The sequence below is a fragment of the Ptychodera flava genome, chromosome 10 (genome assembly GCF_041260155.1).
Source record: "Ptychodera flava strain L36383 chromosome 10, AS_Pfla_20210202, whole genome shotgun sequence".
Classification (NCBI taxonomy): Eukaryota; Metazoa; Hemichordata; class Enteropneusta; family Ptychoderidae; genus Ptychodera; species Ptychodera flava.
In genome coordinates, this window is record NC_091937.1 from 12,369,904 (window position 1) to 12,391,528 (window position 21,625).

At 36.1% G+C, this 21,625-nt stretch overlaps 1 protein-coding gene across 1 annotated transcript; it reads right to left on the reverse strand.

The window, feature by feature from the left end:
• Nucleotides 1-8,017: 8,017 nt before the first annotated feature.
• On the reverse strand, nucleotides 8,018-20,628 carry LOC139142034 (uncharacterized). Its single transcript, XM_070711834.1, has 11 exons — nucleotides 20,383-20,628; nucleotides 17,500-17,572; nucleotides 16,810-16,978; nucleotides 14,790-14,925; nucleotides 13,946-14,012; nucleotides 12,273-12,476; nucleotides 10,569-10,694; nucleotides 9,810-10,092; nucleotides 9,027-9,094; nucleotides 8,534-8,831; nucleotides 8,018-8,401 (listed from the first exon to the last, which is right to left on the reverse strand). Exons 7-11 carry the CDS (start codon nucleotides 10,582-10,584, stop codon nucleotides 8,332-8,334), a joined length of 735 nt encoding a protein of 244 aa, XP_070567935.1. The 5' UTR covers nucleotides 10,585-10,694; nucleotides 12,273-12,476; nucleotides 13,946-14,012; nucleotides 14,790-14,925; nucleotides 16,810-16,978; nucleotides 17,500-17,572; nucleotides 20,383-20,628; the 3' UTR covers nucleotides 8,018-8,331.
• Nucleotides 20,629-21,625: the final 997 nt, after the last annotated feature.

A 21,625-nucleotide genomic window follows, 5' to 3' on the forward strand; every position in this document is an offset into this window, starting at 1 on the left:
AAATGACGTCATACGGAAGAATCGCACCTAGCTTTCGTGTTTTAAAGGAGAGTAGGGCACGTTGGCCCCAATGTACCCGGCCCGGCCGGGTTCATTTATCGGGCAAGGGTCGACATCCTTTATAAAATGCTTCGCCATATAAGTGTCTCTAATTTTCACTTATTTCGTTTTATTCAGACAGATTTCTTACAAAAAAGCCAAATGTCTTGTCAACATGTCAAGGTCAAGGTGAACATTGTAGTTTAAACTTCCTGTCTCATAATTAATGCTAAGACATGAAACCTTTGACCGACTCGCTTGTTTGATGCCTAAACTGGCAGCGGTCATCAAACTACCCTACAGGTGTTCAGCATACGAACGATTCAGTTTCGTTATCAGTTGTTTACTGGAAACAAACACTACATAAAGCCACTTTAATTTCTGCTTCGGAGAAGAAAATTCTCTTATCACTGATATGAAACGAAAAGTGGGCACTTTTACTGGTAGCGGCTTGATAAGGCTTATTAAAAATACACGAGGTTCGGTGGTAAATGAAATTAAAATACACGAGGGGGAAAACTCATGACAGATGACATGTTTCCATCACACAGAATAAGATAAAAATTGTTTTTAATAGTGATAGGTATAATGTCTTCTTAATCATCTAAATAGTGTAGCAGTTGTTATGATGCATTTTCTTTAAGCGTTTGTTTAGTCATAAGCTATTTGCTTTTCTAAGTACACGCCATTGTCAAGTTTAAAAGCCTTATTAGCTGTATCGCTTTGCATTTTTTCAATAAGATGGTTTGAAATAAAAAGCAACGGGTAAAATGCTTATCGAAGTGTGGCCACAGAACGTTTTTTTAAAACTTGACGATGAACGAACGACTTAGATTTTAACAACTACATAATTTCGAGTTGCAACTCAAATAGCTATAGCATACGTGTAAGCGCCCGAATTGAATCTTTGCAAAATTGGATGTTATTGTTTTGGTATGTAGGATGCAAAAAGTACAGTCAGTGGGGTTTAACAGATTTCTCAGCTCAAACGACTATCCCTCTGACCCGAAAATTCAGTCGTGTTTCTTGGCGATCTTAAATGAAACGGCATTTACACAAGTTACACGCCCGTTGTCATAGGTCATGTCATCACAGAAGCATAACGGTCCGTGAAGCTGGAATAGTGTTGCGACGCCCTGAAGTGATAATAAGTATTACTTATTATCAATGTCAACGTTTTCGAAAATCGATTGCTATTCTCTTTGAAAACAAGTTGACTAGTCACAATGTCAAGTCTACTTAACAACACGCTTATGTTAATCTGACAAAACATATGGTTATTTGTTAGTAGGTAAGAGTTCATGAATTTCTTGTAAACCTGTCACGGTGGCTTATCTCGCTTTCCAGACCTCGCCGCTTTGCCTACACAGGTGTAAATTATCTGGGCAAAGTGTGTCGCCGGCGTTAGAGAGAAGCAAAGCGAATCATCGCTCTTCTCCACAATGCTGCATGTTGGGTCTTACACTCCTTCAGCTAGAGGCGCATCTTACCTCGATTAGTATGCGTGAGAGAAGCAGCGAGGTCTTGAAAGCGTGACAAGGCAACTTCCGCAAGCAAGTGTGTTTCTTCTAGCAGGGACCCGACTTTGCTATGCCGAGCTAACCAAGCAGTGCGAACCCGACGATGGAGACAATGTTGCTTGCTGAGTTCAGGCTTGTAAGCATTGCGCACCACGCTAAAATAAAAACAATCACAGACATTTTTCACCAGCCAAAATAAACACCGAACATACGCCACTGAATTCATAGTCATTAAAAGTAAACAACTTTCAGATTTTCCATTTTCTTATCAAAATAATCGACGGAAAACTCTTCGCTGAAAGGAAAGATAATTGTTACTGAAAATTGTTTTAAATATTCACCAACCTACCATTATGTACAAGTTGAAATATGGGCAAAGCAATTTCTCTAGTACAACTATAGACGAGAGAATGTGACGTCGATTTAAGTCATCTAAGTAGAGCGAAAAATGTATTGTCATGTACTTGTTTGCTATGTATTTCGTTTGTTGTATTTCTGCATAGCATTAAATTTAAAGATGAATCGTGAATCACTTATCCAAGAGTTTGCTATAAGGTGTGTTGTCATTCACCGATCGATACAGCTTACATACAGCTTGGTATATGATATCGCTAACCACTCAAATTTAACACTAAAGGTACTTGTCATCTGGCATTGAATTGTCGTGCAAACGGAGTGCAAGCGTCCGATACAAATTATTGTCAAACGCTTTCCTCCAGGCGGCAAACTTTGTGATGGGCGATGGTACCCCATCGCTAATGGCTGGAGGTGTTGATGATGTTGGCAATTACCTGACCCGTAAGAGGAACTTTGTAGCCTGGTACCTATATGGTTTTTCTCTTTTAATTTGTTATTAACGTTTGCTAATAAAATTGAAAACTGCTTTGTTTTTGCTGCTGTTTATATTTGTGTCGTTGCATACACATGTAAAGAGCACCGCAATAATTAGCGAACAATGTCATTAAGTACCGGGCATGTATGGGGTACAATGCCAAATATTACACTGCTTCGTATGATTACCCAAAAGTTGAAACAGAAAGCCATGCACACGCAAACCTTGTAAGGCAAAAATTTACGTTCTGTTGTCAGCCGAAAGATTGAAAAGTGGTACGGCGAGAACTGCCGGCTTTTAGGAGTAATATATATATATATATATATATATATATATATATTATATATATATATATATATATATATATATATATATATATATATATATATTTATATATTTTATATATTTATATATTTTAGGAGTAATATATTCCACATGTGTCCATTCATAACAAACGACAATAAAATGTTGATTACAAGACAGCGACATTTTTTATGTACTTTTCACCAAAAGTACCCCAAAGCACATTGTATCTTAAATATCAATACAAGGTCAGCAGATGCATTTTTCTCTCTTCTTTCAACACTTAATATTTTTCGAAAAATTCTGTGATCTTTAGGCTGTTTGCTTGTCTTTGAAATGAACACCACAGCTTAGTGAGAGAAATAACTGTGACACAAGATGATTTTCATGGTCAAATTATGATGATCAACAACTCCTGTATTTCACGAATAAAGACGTTCGAATAGCGATTTTTTTAATTTGTGCGCTATACTAAAATGTGGCAGACATGGACCTGTGAATGCAAAAATAATTCATTCCTGGCGTCTGAATGCCACATTCACTGCGCTCCGCTGAATTGCTCACAGCAGTGGTATACACATCAGAACGTCTCTTCTGCCTTGGGACCAAGTATTGCGTTCAAACGTCCTTGTAAGGGCGCAACCATTGATACAAATGTGACGAAGCACCACTTTCAGGGCGTTGATGGCCCTCTATGAAAAGTTTAAAGCGACTATAGTGACCTGAGACTGCCGCTTATTGAAAAATGTAAAATATTAATGTCGTTTACTGTTTTTGAACAAAAATTGAAAATAGAAAAGGAACAATATCAGATTGACACAATAAAAACTAAAGGATACTAGTGTAATGATCATGTTATCATCATTAATTTGCATAAATAACAGTTTGAATGTTAGGCAAAAGAAAACATTTGTAAAGTAAAATGAAAATGAAAGAGCGACTCTGAAAATTGAAATAATACGGCAAAGCTCACGTTTCATATAAATGAAAGTAAACAATGAGTAAAGTCTAAAAAACAGAAGGGAAACGTCTGAAAAAATTGAAAAACAGAATAAAAAATAAACTAGTTTAATTTGCAAGTATGCAGCTGTGAACTTTCTGAAGGAGTGGAGCTAAGTATGCAGATAAAGAGCAGCGGTCATAAAACTCCTGAACAGGTGTTTAGCATACCAATGATTCAGTTCGTTATCAGTTGTTTACTGGAAGGAAACACTATCTAAAGCCAGTTTAATTTCGGCTTGGGAGAAGAATATTCTCTTATCATCGATATAAAATGAAGGTTTGGCACTTAAGGTTTATTAAAATACACGAGGTTCGGAGGTAAATGAAATTAAACTACACAAGGAGGAAAACTCATAGACATATGACTTGTTTTCATCACGTAGAAGGAGAAAAAAGTGATTTTTAATAGTGATAGATAATGTCTTCTTAATCATCTAAATAGTGTAGCAGTTTAAATGAAGCATTTTCGTTAAGTGTTTGCTTAATCATAACCTACTTGCTTTTCTAAGTACACGCCATTGTCAAGTTTAAACTAATTAACTTTATCGCTTTGCATTTTTTCAATTCGATGGTTTGAAATCAAAAGGAACAGGTTAAAATGCTTATCGAAGTGTAACCACAGAATGTTTTTAAATAACTGACGATGAATGTACGACTTGGATTTTAACAACTAAATATTTCATTTCGAGTTGCAACTCAAATAGCTATAGCATACGTGCAAGCGCCTGAATTGAATCTTTGCAAAATTGGATGGCATTCTTTTGGCAAGTAAACTAAAAAAATACAGGCGATGGGGCTCCAATGGATTTCTCAGCTAAAACGACCATTCCTCCGACTCGAAAATAAAGTTGTGTTTCTTGACGATCTAAAATAGAACAGTTTCCATTACCTACTCGCCCATTGTCATAGGTCAGGGCATCACAGAAGCCTGACGGTCCTTGAAGCCGGGATGGTGTTGCGACGCCATGAAGGGCTAATGAGTGTATTTCGGTTCTATTACTAATTATCAATCTAAATGCTTTAGACAACAGATCGCGATTCTCTTTGAAAACGAGCTGACTAGTCACAATGTCAAGTCTACTTAACAACACGCTCATGGGGAAAATACATTGAATCTGACAAAACATATGGTTACTTGTTTACAGGTATGGATTCTAGCTTTTCAGACCTCGTCGCTTTGCCGACACAGGAGTAAATTATCTGGATAAATTGTGTCGCCGGGGTTAGGGATTGACATAAGCAAAACGAATCACTGCTCTTTTCCTCACTGCTGCGTGCTGGGTCTTACACTCCTTCAGCTAGAGGCGCATCTTACCACGATTATTATGAAGCGAGAGAGGCAGCGAGGTCTGGAAAGCGAGACAAGGCAACTTCCGCCAGCAAGGGTGTTTCTACGAACAGGGACCCTCCGACTTTACTGCACCGAGCTAACCAAGCAGTGCGGACCGGACGATGGAGACAATGTTGCTTGCTGAGTTCAGGCTTTGTAGGCATTGCAAACAACGTTAAAATAAAAACAACCACATACATTTTTCACCAGCCAAAATAAACACCGAACATATGCCACTGATGTCATAGTCATTAATGTAAACAACTGTCAGATGTTCCATTTTTTGTATCAAAATAATCAACATATCCAATCTCTTTAAACGCTTCTGCACTTTGCTATGTTAATTGACCTTTATATGAACCAATCGTATGGTGTGCAATGTGCGGCTTTGAAGAGTAGTATATTCCACACGTGTCCCTTCTTAACAAACGACAATAAAATGTTCACTATTAGACAGCGACATTATTTATGTTTTTTTCACCAAAAGTACCCCAATGCACATTGTATCTAAAATATCAGTACAAGGTCAGTTGAGCTAAGATGTATTTTTCTCTCTTCTTTCAACGCTTAAATTCTTCGTATTTTTTCAAAAAATTCTTGTATTCTGTGATCTTTAGTTTGTTTGCTTGTCTTTGAAATGAACACCACACCTTAGTGAGAGAAATAACTGTGACACAAGATGATTTTCATGGTCAAATTATGAAGATCAACTCCTCTGTTACATGACTGAAGACGTTCGAATAGATTTTTTTTTATATTTGTGCGCTGTAGTCAAATTTTGCAGACATGGGGTTGTAAATACAAAAATGTGGGTATAACACCTCAGCTTAATAATTCATTCCTGGTGTCTGAATGCCAAATTCACTGGTAACATTCATGTGCCTTGTCGTGCTGAATTGCTCACAGCGATGGTATACAGCTTCTCGAAGCTTCTCTTCTGCCTGGGGAGCGACCCAGTACCGCGTTCACACGTCCTTGTCAGGGCGCCACCATTGATACAAAATGTGACGAAGCACCACATTCAGGGCGTTGGTGGCGCTCTATTATAGTGACATGTTATTTTGCTCAAACGCTTGACACATTTACAGTTATGTAGATTTGTGTTTTTTGCCACTTTGTTGGAATAAATTTATCTTTTTCAAAAAAAATATAGTGACCTAAGACTGCCGCTCATTGAAAAATATAAATATCAACATCGTTTGCTATTTTTAACAAAAATTGAAAATAAAGAAACTATATTAGATTGACATAGTAAAAACTAAAGGATAATAGTGTAATGATCATGTTATCATCATTAATTTGTATAAATAACAATTTGAATGTTAGGCAAAAGAAAATGATGGTAAAGTAAAATGAAAACGAAAAGCGACTTCGGAAAAAATTGAAGTAATATAGGAAAGCTCACGTTCCATAGAAATTGAAGTAAACAATGAATACAGTCTAAGAAACAGAAGCGAAACTCCTGAAAAAAATTAAAAACAGAAATAAAAAATAAACTAGTTAAATTTTGCAAGTAAGCAGCTGTCACTGACAAGCTACTATTTGCTGTCTCTTAGGCCAAACCTGTTACCTATGAACTTCAATATACTTTCTTTTCTTGCCTTGGATAGGTTCAGTGTTTATGTTCATTTTCCATGCTAAAATGTACACTCTCGTACGACAATTCCATCCCGGACGATATGTCATGAAATCTATACTAAAAACCAAGTTCCATATCAGCTAACTTGTAATTTTCATATTTAATGAGCTTTCACAATTTGACAAATAGAACTTGGAGGTTTCGACCAAAAGAAATTCAACTTGCTACATGAATTGCTAATTTGATAACAGTTCAGTTAATGCATGTATAATTTCATTTTAGGAAATCTGTAATTTGTAAACATAATTTTTTTTCAATTTCAGTTTTATATAATGACTGTTATTCGTGATGTTGACTATTGAAATTTTAATAAAATTACATTCTATGGCAGTAATATAAGAGGAAAGTGTCAAGTTGAGAACAATAGCAGCATTTACTTAAACATGGAACCATTTTCAGTTCATTTCTGGTTTACAAGATGTATTAACCGCCTGTATTCCATTATACATTAAAGGTCTTCTGGTACTTTTAATTTTTTCAAACGTTTTTCATCTTGAAAGCCTTTGAATGATCACGGTCTCTCCACACGAAACATTGCATAAATGAGACCATGTACCTAGGCTCGTTGATTTTCATGCTTGTGTCTTACTAATTTTACTTTGTCACTTGTACGCCATGATATTTAAAAAATTAATTGTGCATGACTGTGAATGACATTTTAAATTTCCGCCCGATACCTTTGATGTCGTCGACGGTGAGAAGTGATTCACATTATTACACATACATCACATTTTACTTGCATCGAAGCGACACTCGTACCACACATCATAACCCTATATCAACGAGGAGCACTTTGCAACTGGAACAACTATTGTCTTTAAGCGACTAGTATTTTGTAGATAAATCAAAACTTGTCGTCTGCAAACAAAACTGCACAGCAGGAGAAATAACTTATCGGCACCGAAGATTTCGCAGACGATAAATACGACAGAGATAACTGTATATGTTTACATCAAAGAGAGAAAAAGATTGTATTTTGGAAGGTTTTATCTTAACCCTGTGTAATTCCCTGTTTCCTTCCCTCACACAAGCTACCGACAGGTGCCAGCTTATCCGCAAAGTAATGATTTAGTTCCTTGTTTCGCATATTTGTATCTTATTGTCAATAAAAAAACGTTTTAAAGGTCCTATAAATTCAAAATAAACATTTTTTCTTATGAAAATGAAGAGTATTTGGCCCCGTTATTTCCAATCTCTACTGCAGCGAAGGTTGTAGCGAGATCTGTTCCTCAAATACGCTAATCGTGAACAACGTGATCAGCAGTTGACATGGTAACTATTATATTTAAATGTCCTCGACTACACTCATGCCATCTTTGATAATGACAAAATTTGAAAGACACATTTCGTCCTTTAATTTTCTCACATCAATTTATTCAATATTTTTCCAAATCTACTCAATAATTTTCCAAATCTAATAATTCCTAGTAAGGTAGTGAAATATGCATGTTAACGGCTATGGAAGACGTTCTCTGCTCACGAACGATAAAGTAAACTAACAGCTTGCTATGAAAGTTATAGAGTGAACGCTGTAAAGAATACTTTCCGCAATAGTTAATACAACGCAGGTCACTACCTATATTGCAATCTTTCACTCTGTTTTTTGTTTAAGTTTGGTTTGGCAGAATTAGTGACATGCTTCTTCCATCAACGCAGCTATCCATTCCTACTGCTCGCAGACGTAAGGTTTCGCAGTGTAGCAGTTTGTCTCATCCCAATTATAATTTTGCTCAGCCCTGAAAGAAAAAAAAATCGCAGTTTTCATTGACTGTATACATTAACTGTACCATAGGATATCTAATGTGCACTTGAATACATGGGTTTATTATGGCAACCAATGATATAGGTTTGTTACGAGTTTGTCTCACCATAATTGCAGGCAGTCTCCACTACCTTGAGGTTCGCCGAGAGCCCAGGGTTGGTAACTGGCGGCGGACAAATCGACTCCATCACTTGTGTACCAATCATCATTTGTGTACCAATAACCAGGGACACGTCGACCATTTACCCAGACATCTCTGCCATCCATTCCTACAGCTGAAACTTTTGATTTTATGATATCGTGTTTCTTCGCACTGGTGACTTTGGCCAACTTCATTCCAATTCTTGCACAGGCGTCTTCGGCTTCGTCGTAGGTAAGCTGGTCAATGTATGCCACCACCAAACCTTGAAAGCAGATTAGATTGACTGTAATCACAAACTTATTTATGGTACAGTTAATCATCATCGTACTAACAATTTAAGCACATTCGCAAGCACATGAATGCCACACATACTTTAACACTAATCCTTTCACTGAGAGGCAATATCAAGTTACAATTACATTCTGCTGATTTGTCTACGATTCAAAATTAACCTCACCTGGCTCACATACAAAGGGTCTTTTGTGATCACAGTAAGTATCATCCCAGCGATAATCATCGAGAGCCCTTAAAGTAAACAATAAATAGACAAAATCAAATCAGCAGATAATACAATCCTAAATAATGATAAAGAGATGTTGCAATGATTCATGCATCCTAGTTGCTCACCATATACAAAGGATTTGGTGGTGCCAACTTAAGTCCCACTGTTATAAGAGGAACATAACTAACTCACGACCATAAATAAATAGAAATGAACCATGCACTTCTCTGAATATAATTGATTTTCTAGTCTTTTTACCCCTTAGTCCTAGTTATTTCTAACTGTGGTTAGATTCTAATACCTATGGTTTCAAAAAGCAAACCGTGTAGTATGAGAAAAGAAGAATTAAAGTCTGACAAGGTAAATAGATACCAAATGTAGTATAAATACCTGGAACTTCAAGAGTTTGTGCAATATTAGATATTTTAGCCTTCACGTATGCCTTCATGATGGAAATATAGGGCATTCAGTAATTTCACCTACATTCAATAATATTTTCAATAAAGTGTACACTACAGAGAATTTGAAAAAATCAATGCTCAACACAGTATCAAATTTTACCTATAATTGATGTAGAGGTATATGCATAATATTCGTGAAAACGCTACAAAGTTCCTTGTAACAAGTTTGTGTTCAGAACGCTGTCACATAAGCGGTGAAGTCTTCAGTATCGCGCTGAGAAGGGAAAAGAAAATTTGTCTTTATCCCAATTTGATAAACTTTTCAATAAAATCTTACCATAGTTGTAAGCAACTACCAGCACCGCTTGGTTCATCAACTTGCCAATTCTCATAACCGTCCAGTTTGTATCCATCGGTGGTTACCCAACGGCCATAGGAGTCTTTCTGACCGTTAATCCAGACAGCGTAATCAATTAAACCTGCCTCTTGTACCGCCATCGCCACCTCCGTATTCTTTGCTTCACTTGTAATTTTGACTAGTTTCATACCTTTGTCTTCACAAGCTCTTTCGGCATCGTAGAAGTTCAGCCTTCTCGTATCTACCTCCGGATGTATGTGGTCTGGAACAAAGAGTGTACCACTTCATTTTGTTGTTTGTTTTCGCGAATACATTTTTATTTCGACTGCCATAAAACGATTATATTTTATTTGCATTAAGGGTCTGCATATCCAAGATGACATAATGTCTCTCGAGTCTTTTTATCAACGTAGTCAGAAAATATTAATCTGAGCAGGTTTGAGTTAATTCAGTGATTTTGTAAGATGGAAAATCATATGAAACAATTTTCTTGATCTTCTTTTCTTGGAATTTGAGTATAATAATAATTAAAAAGGGAATATATATATATATATATATATATATATATATTATATATATATATATATATATATATATACACATATGTATATATGTACATAAACACATAGACATGTATGTATTTACATATATACATATATTATATACACACATAAACACATAATATATATTATATACATTATATAGTTTATATAACATTATATAGATACTATGTTATACCAGAACATTTGTACATGGCATTAGCGAGTTCCACATCGTACAGGCTAAGACCATCCTCTGTCCCATTAAATCCTGTTTCGTATGGTCGTTCGCAGTTATAGTTGGCTCTCCGTTCTTCGAAAATCCCTGCATTAATTAATTGTTCAAATATAATCAAAATGTTAGGTAGTCTACAGCTGAAAGTTGCAATATTTCAGAAAAGTTGATGAGCTGAAAGTTGCTGATTAAACCAACATTACTATACTAGCCTATTATCCTAGATTAGGCCCTATAGTGTAGTTTTAGTCAATGCAACCTAGGTTGCGGGTAATGCGAATTTCGTACTGCGCTTCGTATCTGCGCACGCGTACGAACGTTCTTTCCGCGAGCGCGTTCTTTCCGGAAATGGTCTTTTTGTCACGATATTGGCACAAGCCCACTTATTCACTTCCGGGTTCGAAGGTACGAAGATAGTTCGGAAGAAAAATAGTGAAGACCTTGAAGTTTTGATATCTGCATGGATGCTTGTTTAGTTTGAACTTGAACGTCAAGAATTTTTGTAAAGATATTTTTCTGCCTGAATCAAAATGCAGACTGTTGTGAATAATGGCTGAAGCATTTGGAGGTAATATGAGGAGTTGTAGGGCTAATAGAAATCATAACAATAAGCCTGAATTTTGTCAAAACACCACTGAGGGCGCTATTTTCATCGCTATCTCAAATTTTCCGTGGACTTGTCCACACGAAAAATTAATCAGTAGTCAAGCTGACATTGACCTAACACCTGTTAAGAGGATTCGTGCCGCTGAATGTTTTAAAATAGGAAAATCGAGCTCAACGCTACTGTGGTGGCCTATGGGAAATAATTAGTGGTCTTGTGCCATATAGCATACAAATACTTTCATGTGCGACTTTCATATCTGGTTTGTCAAAACAGTTCACACCAAGATAGCAAACTTTTTGTAACAGGCCCGTTTTAAGTGTGACAAATGTGGGATTATTTGCAGTATTTAAGTGAACTAAACTTTATCTAATACCTATTAAAAGTTTCGAATATATCAAACTAAACAGGGATCTGTCGCTAGAGGGCGCTTCAGAATAGCATTTTTTGTATTAAAAATGCCCATTTTTTCGTGTGATTCGAAATCTATATATTGTTGGGGTAATTTACGAGAGTTTAAGAAAACGTAGATTTCAGATCATGACATTTGTAATCAAAATATCAAAATTTGGCCAAACTTTGTGCTCTTTTTATAAAAGCACTATTCATGGAAACGTTGCTATATTTTCTGATATTTTCTGATATATACTCTGATATTTTTATATTAAGTAATCACAAAACTAATATATTACAATACAGGGACTTGTGTTGTATAAAATCTGTCAAATTGTTTTTACTATATTTCAGTTTTATTATTCAATAACACTAGTTAATGGAATAATACAACATTTTAACCAATTTCAGCTAAATGTTTGCGCGGGACAACTTAAAGGGCGCCATATCTCCAAAATTTGCATAGGGACCCCATCTTTTTTTCTTATTTTTTAACATTTAATATCATCCCAGACATCTCCTGAAAGTTTCAGAAAAATCCTGATTAAAGTCACTGTTAGCCGATCTACCTTAAGGTATGATGAACAGGTTACCATGGTTACTGTGCCTATAGGTAGCTTTTTGCTGTCAGATGTAAGTGGATATCTTGATAAAAACTCGGGAGCACTTACCGTCGATGAATAATGCATTATCGAACCAAGGTTGTACGGCATTCCGAGCGAATGAAGCTGATCGATATCATACTTATAAAAGTTATGTACGTCCTCAGGCTCTATGTTCTCATAATGGACCGTAATGTAGTCATCTCGGTCAGTGCGACTTTGCTCATGCCAGAATCCAATTGCATGGCCAATCTCGTGAACTATATTGCCAAACTAGGATACCAAAAGAGCAAAGAAATCAAAAGAACAAAGAAAAACCCAAGGCATTCGTCGAGTACTAATATTGTATTTTTATCACTTTTTGTATTATATTCTTTTCTTCTCATGTTCTTTGTATTTGTATCTTTACATCATTTGTATTTCTGGTGAAATAAATATATAAATAAATAAATAAATAAATAAATAAATAAATAAATAAATAAATAAATGGCCTTTAAGGGAGTATGCTCCTCGGAATTGAAAGACTTAGACTTTTTCTCAGACTTTCCTCAAGGATTATTTCAACCATTCTGTCTCAAAATCAAGAATGAAAATTAAGGGTTATCTGGCAAATTTTGGCACTAGAGCAACATATCACCCAAGATTTATCGATATCTGAAAGTCAAAATGGCCGTCATCCCTGTGTTAACTCTATCAAAGAAAATGAAAAATTCTGATTTGCAAAAATCTAAGATGGTGAAGTTTCTTACCAACAGCTGTAAAGTGAAACCTCACAAGTGATAGCTCAGAAAAGAATTGAAAAAGTTTGAGGGTCCAAATGTCTGTCCCCGAGGCGCATTCTACCTTTAACCTGCTACGCATGTACTGACTATGGCTAATGGCATTAAAACGTCAGGCATTTTTCGTGAAAGTATTTTCTTAGCTTAGCTTAGTCCAGGGCTTCTTTGTAATCTGTATTTAGGGTCTTTCCTCAAAGATAGCAAAGGATAATATATGCTCCTACACGTTCTGAATGAAGAATACGTTCCTTTAAAAATGCCAATTCATAAGTCTATCCGACATTATAAGGTTTAGTTTACCCGTAAAATTGTCTTAGAAGTAAGCATTCCAGAATTTTAAAACTCGCCAACTTTATGTTAACAGTGTTTCTGCAGATTTATTTGGAAGATTTATGAGAGCGAAGTCTTCGGTCTGGTGAGAGTAAGTTGATAGTGGGATAAAGGATGGAGTTGCAGTGAAAGAAAACGTAAACATTTCCTTGCAAGTTTTCGAATTTATAATCTATGACACTACCAAATTTCAATCGTAAGCTATGACGAAGAGTGTCAGTGTTATTGCGGGCGGTCGACGACAGTATAGCTATATATCTGATAAAGCATCGCATAAACAGGAAGGACGGGTGAAATAGGCGGTAATACATTTGACAATCTTGTTTTATGTTTTTTATGCTTTTACCTTAATTTTGCAATTTTATTTTTAATAAACTCACTTAACCATTCTCTAGAAGATAGGGCTCGCTGTCACTTGAATATTTAAAAACAAATCACCATAAATAATGTACAAATTTTAGTTTGTGCTGTAATATATCTTGCATTGACTTGCAATATAAAACATCAATAAGGCAGACATTTTTCTATCACACTAAAGAAGTTTGTGAATAATATGAACTACGAACATTCAGCAAAAAGAAAATATCATAGTCATCTGTAATTTATCGTAATTACTAATATATGTAAACTCACCGTGCACCATATGGCAATGTTTATTTCTTGCGCACCCCTGAATCCCTTTCCGACAAGGGAACTGCAACTACAAATGTCAGAAATCATGTTGTAGTTGAAGTTCATTTTGCATTTGATACCATAATTGAGATCGAATTTAATAATAACTTTCGCAAGGAAGAAGCAAGCCATATGTGTCAGCAGGAAAAAACGTGACAAAATCATTTAAGCATAAGTCACTGCGAGTAAAGTCATTTAATGTTCAAAATCAAACTTTGACGATGTCGTCATAATCCGATAAAAAATGAAATGTGATCTGACTGACTGCTCGGCTGGATGGATAAACAGCTAGCTCGATGGCTTGATGTATGTATGTATGTATGTATGTATGTATGTATGTATGTATGTATGTATGTATGTATGTATGTATGTATGTATGTATGTATGTATGTATGTATGTATGTATGTATGTATGTATGTATGTATGTATGTATGTATGTATGTATGTATGTATGTATGTATGTATGTAGTATGTGTGTGTGTGTGTGTGTGTGTATGTGTGTGTGTGTGTATGTATGTATGTATGTATGTATGTATGTATGTATGTATGTATGTATGTATGTATGTGTGTATGTATTATATGTATGTTTGTATGTATGTATGTATGTATGTATGTATGTATGTATGTATGTATGTATGTATGTATGTATGTATGTATGTATATGTGTATGTACGTATGTATGTGTGTGTGTAGTATGAACGTATGAATGTATGTTCGAATATCTGTCATAAGTCCATATCACTGATGTTTTGCTTTCTGTATGAACAAGTGTAAATGTTCACATTGTTTGTAAGAAAGACTAACCCGGATGTGCTTTTCCGGAAGTTGATTCTGTTCTGGTGGTTTAACTCTGGAGCCAATTCTATAGTGTACTTCATAAATTGCAGGCATGTCCGCGACATCCAATGCTCCATGGCGGCCTTTATATATACCTGATTGGCTTATATATATATATATATATATATATATATATATATATATATATATATATATAATGTTATAATACGATACATTTCACGGCTAAACAATATGTGTATTATGTTAAGGTATCATTTATATCATTTTTAGCTCACGTATTTGCTGATGTCGCAGCGATGTCGGTCTGTCTATCGGTCTGTTGGAGTGATATTTCAAGGTATCAATGGAAGTTGTTAAGCATTTTTACCTAAGCAAGTTACTAATTTACATATGTCACTAACTTTAACAAATAGGGATATAAGACTTGCTATGTATATTGATGAGACAATTATTTTGAATAAATGAAAGGTATTCTGCATTATGACGTCAGCTAATTTATGATTTTTATATATAAAGAGCTTTCGCAGTATGGCATATATAGCTTGAAGGACTTGACCAAAGGCAATTACGCTTGCTATATAAAGTGGTGATACAATGACAGCAGTCAAAGAAATTTAGTATTTTTATATCAGCTTATTACATATTTATATAAGTAATGACCTTTGAAATTAATTTGTGGTGAATATTGTTCATGATGTTGATCATAACACTTTCAATAAAGTTGCAAACATGTGACAAAAGTTTCAATTCACAGACAACTGCAATATACGCTGAAACGTATGAGCGTTATCAGTTCATGCCTGGTCCTTTCTGTCGAGTACGTCAAAATAACACGCTTTTACAAACTTGCAACATATCATTTTGTTTCCGACTTACACAATACGGCCATTTAAATATTTCATTCATTCCACTTAACTTAATGAATACGTACATCACTTGGTCCAGACATGTGATCTAGCATAAGTGGTAATGCGTATTCGGTATTTGCGTTTTTTCGCCTGATAGATTTGTCTATCGCCAGAATGGCGGGGATGTAACCGAGGAGCGTTTAGAGCTAAATTTGTCACTAGGTGATTTGGTTACATTGTGGCAAGATGTGAGAATTCAAAAATGTCGAAATATGTCGAAATGTGCAATTACTACAGAGTCTTGTTGGTGGTGGCATCAGCGTTCATATGATCGTCATTTCTAGAAGGAAATATGGCGATGACTTGTGAATGTCATTGTGTAAATTGGCTCTCTCGCAGGATTAAATTTCATTGGTTATAACATGAGGGCTACTTAGTTATGTTTTTACCCCAAGTAATACAGTTTATGCCATGCGTCGGGCGCTATTCTCCCCTCCCCAACTCTGACAGCATATAACCATTTTGCAATCGTCTTTGCTCGTGAAAGTAGCACGGTCCCGCAGGAACGCATCGTTTCGATCACGGCTGATGGCACGGCAGCTGAGATGAGGTGAGAAACTTGCACAAGAGGAAGTAGCAAATTTCAGTGACAATACGCTACCTTTGCCGCGTGCCTGTCGTCACCGGAATTTTATCTGGCTAATATATGTGCAATGCATCCACGGAAGGTTTCCGACATGAAAATATTAATGATAACAACATCAATCTTAATCCACTTCAAATATAATTTCCCATGGTCACGTTTTTGGGAGCCTATATTATCACATTTATAGTTATTTTCAAAAGATACTCTGATTAAAATATCAAATATTCAGTCAATAGCAAATTTAGTATCGAGCATTCCTCAACATATTAAAAAAAATCTGTTATTGTAAAACACAATAAAATCATATTTTCTACGGTGAACCTAAGCATTTTTGAATTTTGCAAATCAGAATGCGTAGGAAAATTGTATTTTAGGGTGACTGACGTCCTCTGATATTCAGAACAAACATACATTAAATGTCTTTAAAAATCGCAGTCACATCGAACATTTACAAGACAGAAGAAAGTTCATCGATCCATATCTGTCCGAAATGCATATAGTCTTGTGTAGAGAATAATTTGATGATACTTACGAGTGTCAAAGTCAATCTCATAGGGCACGATGCCTTTGGGCCAGCGTGTATTGACGTCACTATGTGCTTTACGTAGGCCTACCTGCCTTTTGAAAATTATTGCAGCTTGGTCTTGTGTCAGCAATATGTCACCTTCAAAAGTACCCCCGCTTTCTCCCTCTTTTGTGACCTTTCATGCAATAAGAGATTACAACAAGTCAATTTTTGAAAGTATTTCAATACCAGCTGAGTTTTGTTTCTGTCACTTTCACCTATTGCTATATCATACACAGTGGATGGTTTTGCGATTGGATGTTACTGTATTGATATTTTTATAAAAACGAGATTCTGTTTACTGTCACTCAGTGAAAGTCAATGTCTAAAGTAAATGAAGATGCTACATTACTGGTGACTTCAATAAATAAAACATGTAAACTTGATATATGTATATTAACAGGCTTTAGTATTTGTTAAAGCATTTCAGCCCAATTTGAGCTTTCAAATTGTAAGAGTTTCGGATTTGTCAAAAAATGTTTTACCCCAAAATAATCCAAAATGGCAAGAAATTTTACAGTGACAATGCAAATAAAATGACCATTATGATACCTTCATGATGCAATACAACTGTTTTATTTCGCTTTGAGTCGTTCGTGAAGACTAAAATACTTTGAACGATAAATTCTATCTTTCTCTCCATGTATATCAACATACCTTCAAAGGAATGGCAGAAGCTAGCGCAAATAGACACGCTACCTCTATGATGAGACTCTTCATTTTCTTGTGGCTAGAATAATAGACGTTGGGAAAAATATAAAGTTCTTGGTTAAAAAATGAAGGTAATAAATAAAACTGTCACTTTAACCCTGGACCATACCATAAAAACAATGGACCGGACATTGCAACTCGGAAGTTCAAGGTGGTTCCAGCAACGAGGCTTAATCATGAGTGGATAGTTTTTGAGTGGGAACAGATGTTCAAAGTTCCCTAATTGACTGAGGTTAAAGGGGAATTTGTCAACAAACTATTGTCATTTCAACTGAACGCTTCCCGAGCCCCACGTTAATTTTAGTTGGTTCACTTTATGGGAACACTTTGGTTTAGGCGGCATCACAGAAATCCTTGATATGGGCAAGGGACTTTTTTGTTCACATTTCGCCTTCCATTCTTAATCCAATTGGACATATTCATTTTCTTCCATGGTCGCAGATGTAAGCCATCAGAAACAGTATGAACTGAATCAACCCCTAGGACAGGAAATAAAGCGCAGCAAGATGACAGCGGCACTCGTTATGCAAGATGCCTCCGATCGAGCAATCCAGTGGGAGAGTTCCAGAAAATGTAGTTCTTTGATCGGTTTCGATTCCGATTGATAAGAGTGCTTTCTTTATTTGGAATCTGACATCCTATCCACCTACTTTTCGACAATTTTGCCAGAAAAAGAATGACGAGAAACAGCTGTTTGGCAACTGAAACTCGCTAATAGTTACATAGTTGTGCAAGCCAAAGCGTGACTTCACTAGTATTTATGTAATTCTACTCTAAGTTGGTTCTGTAACAATTCCAAACAATGCAATTATTGCACTAATCATTTTCCATATCTTCATACGACGACTCTGTTTGCTGGATTTGGGATGCTATTACAAGGCTGAACTAATATTGTGTTTCAAATTCCGACAAAAGCCGTTGTCGTGAAAACACTGGTTTACGACGAAGGGGTTGTATGCTGACCTGCTAAAATAATAGTGAGACGACGGAAGTAAAATATCTGTTAGCAGCAGGTAAACCGAATCGTCAATATCACTTTTCAGGGTCACCTCACGTCTGGACAGGACACTGAAATGTTTTGGACAGAGATGCAATTCAACTATCCAAGTTCTATGAGTCTGTGATAAATGCTGTTGTCTTTCTAAAACGTTTGATTCAGATAAACGAAGGCGTCGGGAAACTGGCTACTTGATGGCCAAAATGCATTATCAAAGTGAGACTTGAGTGGACAACGTAGCCAGTCGGTATGTATTATGGAAGCATCATGAGCCAGTGGCTAGAGCAGTGGACTCACGATCACAGGACGGTGGGTTCGAGCCCTGGCATGACTACATGGTGTTGTGTCCTTGAGCGAGGCACTTTGTTCCTCTTTGCTTCTCCCCAACCAGGAGTGATGGGTACCTGGTAGGACAATGGTTGTAATGTGTGCGTTTAGCTCTGCAGCATTGATTGGCTGCACACATGACCTGTCGTTTGCTCCCCAGGGAGTTGAGTGGTATAATATTAGGTCCAGTGACCAGGGGTAATAATAATACTGTAAAGCTCCTTGAGCACATGCACTTGTGGATATGTGCACTATATAAGAACCCATTATTATTATTATTATATTATTATTTTTAGGGAGACAGTGCAGTGGTAAAGAAAATCTCAAATAAACATACCAAGTTTCATCAAAATTGATCATGCTAATCCTAATATATCCCTAATTGAGAATAATCGCTCAATATGCAAATTAGTGATTAGCTGAAGTGAAAATGCGAAATGACTTTTACTATTTTCCCACCTAGTATCATCAATGTACACTGCATGTTTCATCAACTTTGGCGGACGGGCAGACAGACGGACGGCGACATAGGACACTTATGGCGTCCATACTACGGTGTCCAAAAATAGATGAATATGTGTCATGGTCCAGGAAACCCACTTCTGCTTTTGGATGCCGTGCTTTCTGTTGTCATTGCGAAGCGAAATAGCGAAGTGATCAGTCGAGCTTTGCTTGCGAGTTAACGTGACCATTGAGTTGGTTTCGCTTCTACCTCCACGATGAGACGAACTTTGTCATAATTCAGAATTTTTAGGTCTAGCTCCGTTACAGTAACGTTCACTGCCAATAAAGCTGAGTATCAAATTGACATCTTCACAATATATTTAGTGTCTAACTTGGCCAAATTTCCAGCTTCCACTAATCCTGTAATTATACGCTCCAAAAAAGAAGTACATTTAACGTAAAATGCCGTGATGTTTTATTCTTTTACGTCGTTCATGCTTATTTGCGAGACATCACCACCTTACACATCAACATTTCCAGAGTGCTCTGATTGCGACATAGAATTCAAAAGCTTTTGCGTACTTCGCTTTTTTGTGTCTCGGTATTTTGTCCATTGGTTCGCTTCCGATATTCTCACTGTATAACGTTACTTTTGGATTCGATGATCTAACGCAAACCCTGGTCAAAACGTATTAAACTTCATGAATTTCAGTAACATAAAAACAGCTTCTACGGGATCGAGTGTTTTTGTTGATCCCGCGCAGGATCCCCGATGCTCCGTAACGAGTCAAGTCACAAATATTTCTGATGAGAATGCTAAAATTTAAGCCGTCTTTTGTGTCTGGTGAAGGGGTGCTAATCGTCAATATAATTGTACGCAATATAATTGTGACTACAACAGCTCACCTAGTCTGAATCTCTGTATATATATATTGAGAGAGAGAGAGAGAGAGAGAGAGAGAGAGAGAGAGAGAGAGAGAGAGAGAGAGAGAGAGAGATTTTGTCGACGCTATGCTAGTAAATGGAGCCGTTGCAGAATAAGGAAGTAAAGCTACACTTACCTGAGTTGTATTGAATGTCGGCGACAAGTTGTCCGTGGCTAAGGCTGTTGACACTAGTCCCTTTTTATACTGAGTACGCGTAATAATAGCTTTATCACATTTGCACACAGTTGTTCTTTTATCAGCTTTCACATCCCACTGAGTCATAGAAAACTTTCATACATGTCTCGAAACTAACCCGAGCGATTGATTTCTCCTCTACCATCGTAAATTATTCAAAATGACATCATCCATGACCTAGTTGACGAGGGTATTTTTGGGCAAAGCCGTGTGATTGGATAGAGTCGGATTTGTTTACCTAGTGTACAATATATATACCCTGCTCGGTTGTTCGTTTCGTTAGGGACTGGTCAGTTTCTTCAGCCTGGGGGGCGGTGGATTCATGGGGGGGGGGTCACCCTGTTTTTGAAATGCCCAATAGGGGGGGGGGGGTTCAGTGTGTTTTTTAATTTTGACATAGCTCATACTTGCGAAAAATGCATTGTGCCAGCCACAAATTTCATCATTCCGTTGCATTTGTCGGCGCGCCCTTCGGGCGCATAACTTTAATAATAGTAAGACAATTTTTAGAGCCCCGCCCTAGTACAAAACTTAAATATATCATATATATATATATATATATATATATATATATATATATATATATATATATATATATATATATAATTATATATATATATATATATATATATATATATATATATATATATAATTATATATATATATATATTAATTTAAAGACATTGCTTTAATCGATATATTCAAAATAGCTGAATTTTAGGAGAAATGTTATAATTACGGTGATTACTTCGCAAATTTTCAAAATTATCACAAAACATAAAGGGTTAACTGTACAGTTAAGTTGTTTGGATTCGAAATATGTGGCAATGCTTTATTTCGTTGCTTGCATATTTGATATGATGTGCATAATTATTTCTCAAGAAATCAGTATTCTGAAAAGACAGTATCATATCTTATAAACATTCTTATAGATATTAATCAAACAACAATATGACTGATTTCAAGGCCCTGTAAAAGTTTTAAACGATGACACTGTTCATGATTAGAATTTATACCTTAATTTATGCAAACAAAGTTGATGAAAAATTGCAATGTACACTAAATATACTATGATATAAACATTGCTGAAAGTCATCTGGCAGTTTTAAGGCAGCAAATTACAAATGTACATATTTAATGACCTTTACTTATTTTGGGGCTGAAGACTGGCAAAACAAGACCG

Coding starts and splice junctions, on each gene's coding strand:
- LOC139142034 (XM_070711834.1), bottom strand. Junction 9,095..9,809: donor GGTAGTTGCTTACAACTATG/GTAAGATTTTAT, acceptor GTTTACTTTAAG/GGCTCTCGATGATTATCGCT. Junction 8,402..8,533: donor GGAGACTGCCTGCAATTATG/GTGAGACAAACT, acceptor TTTTTCTTTCAG/GGCTGAGCAAAATTATAATT.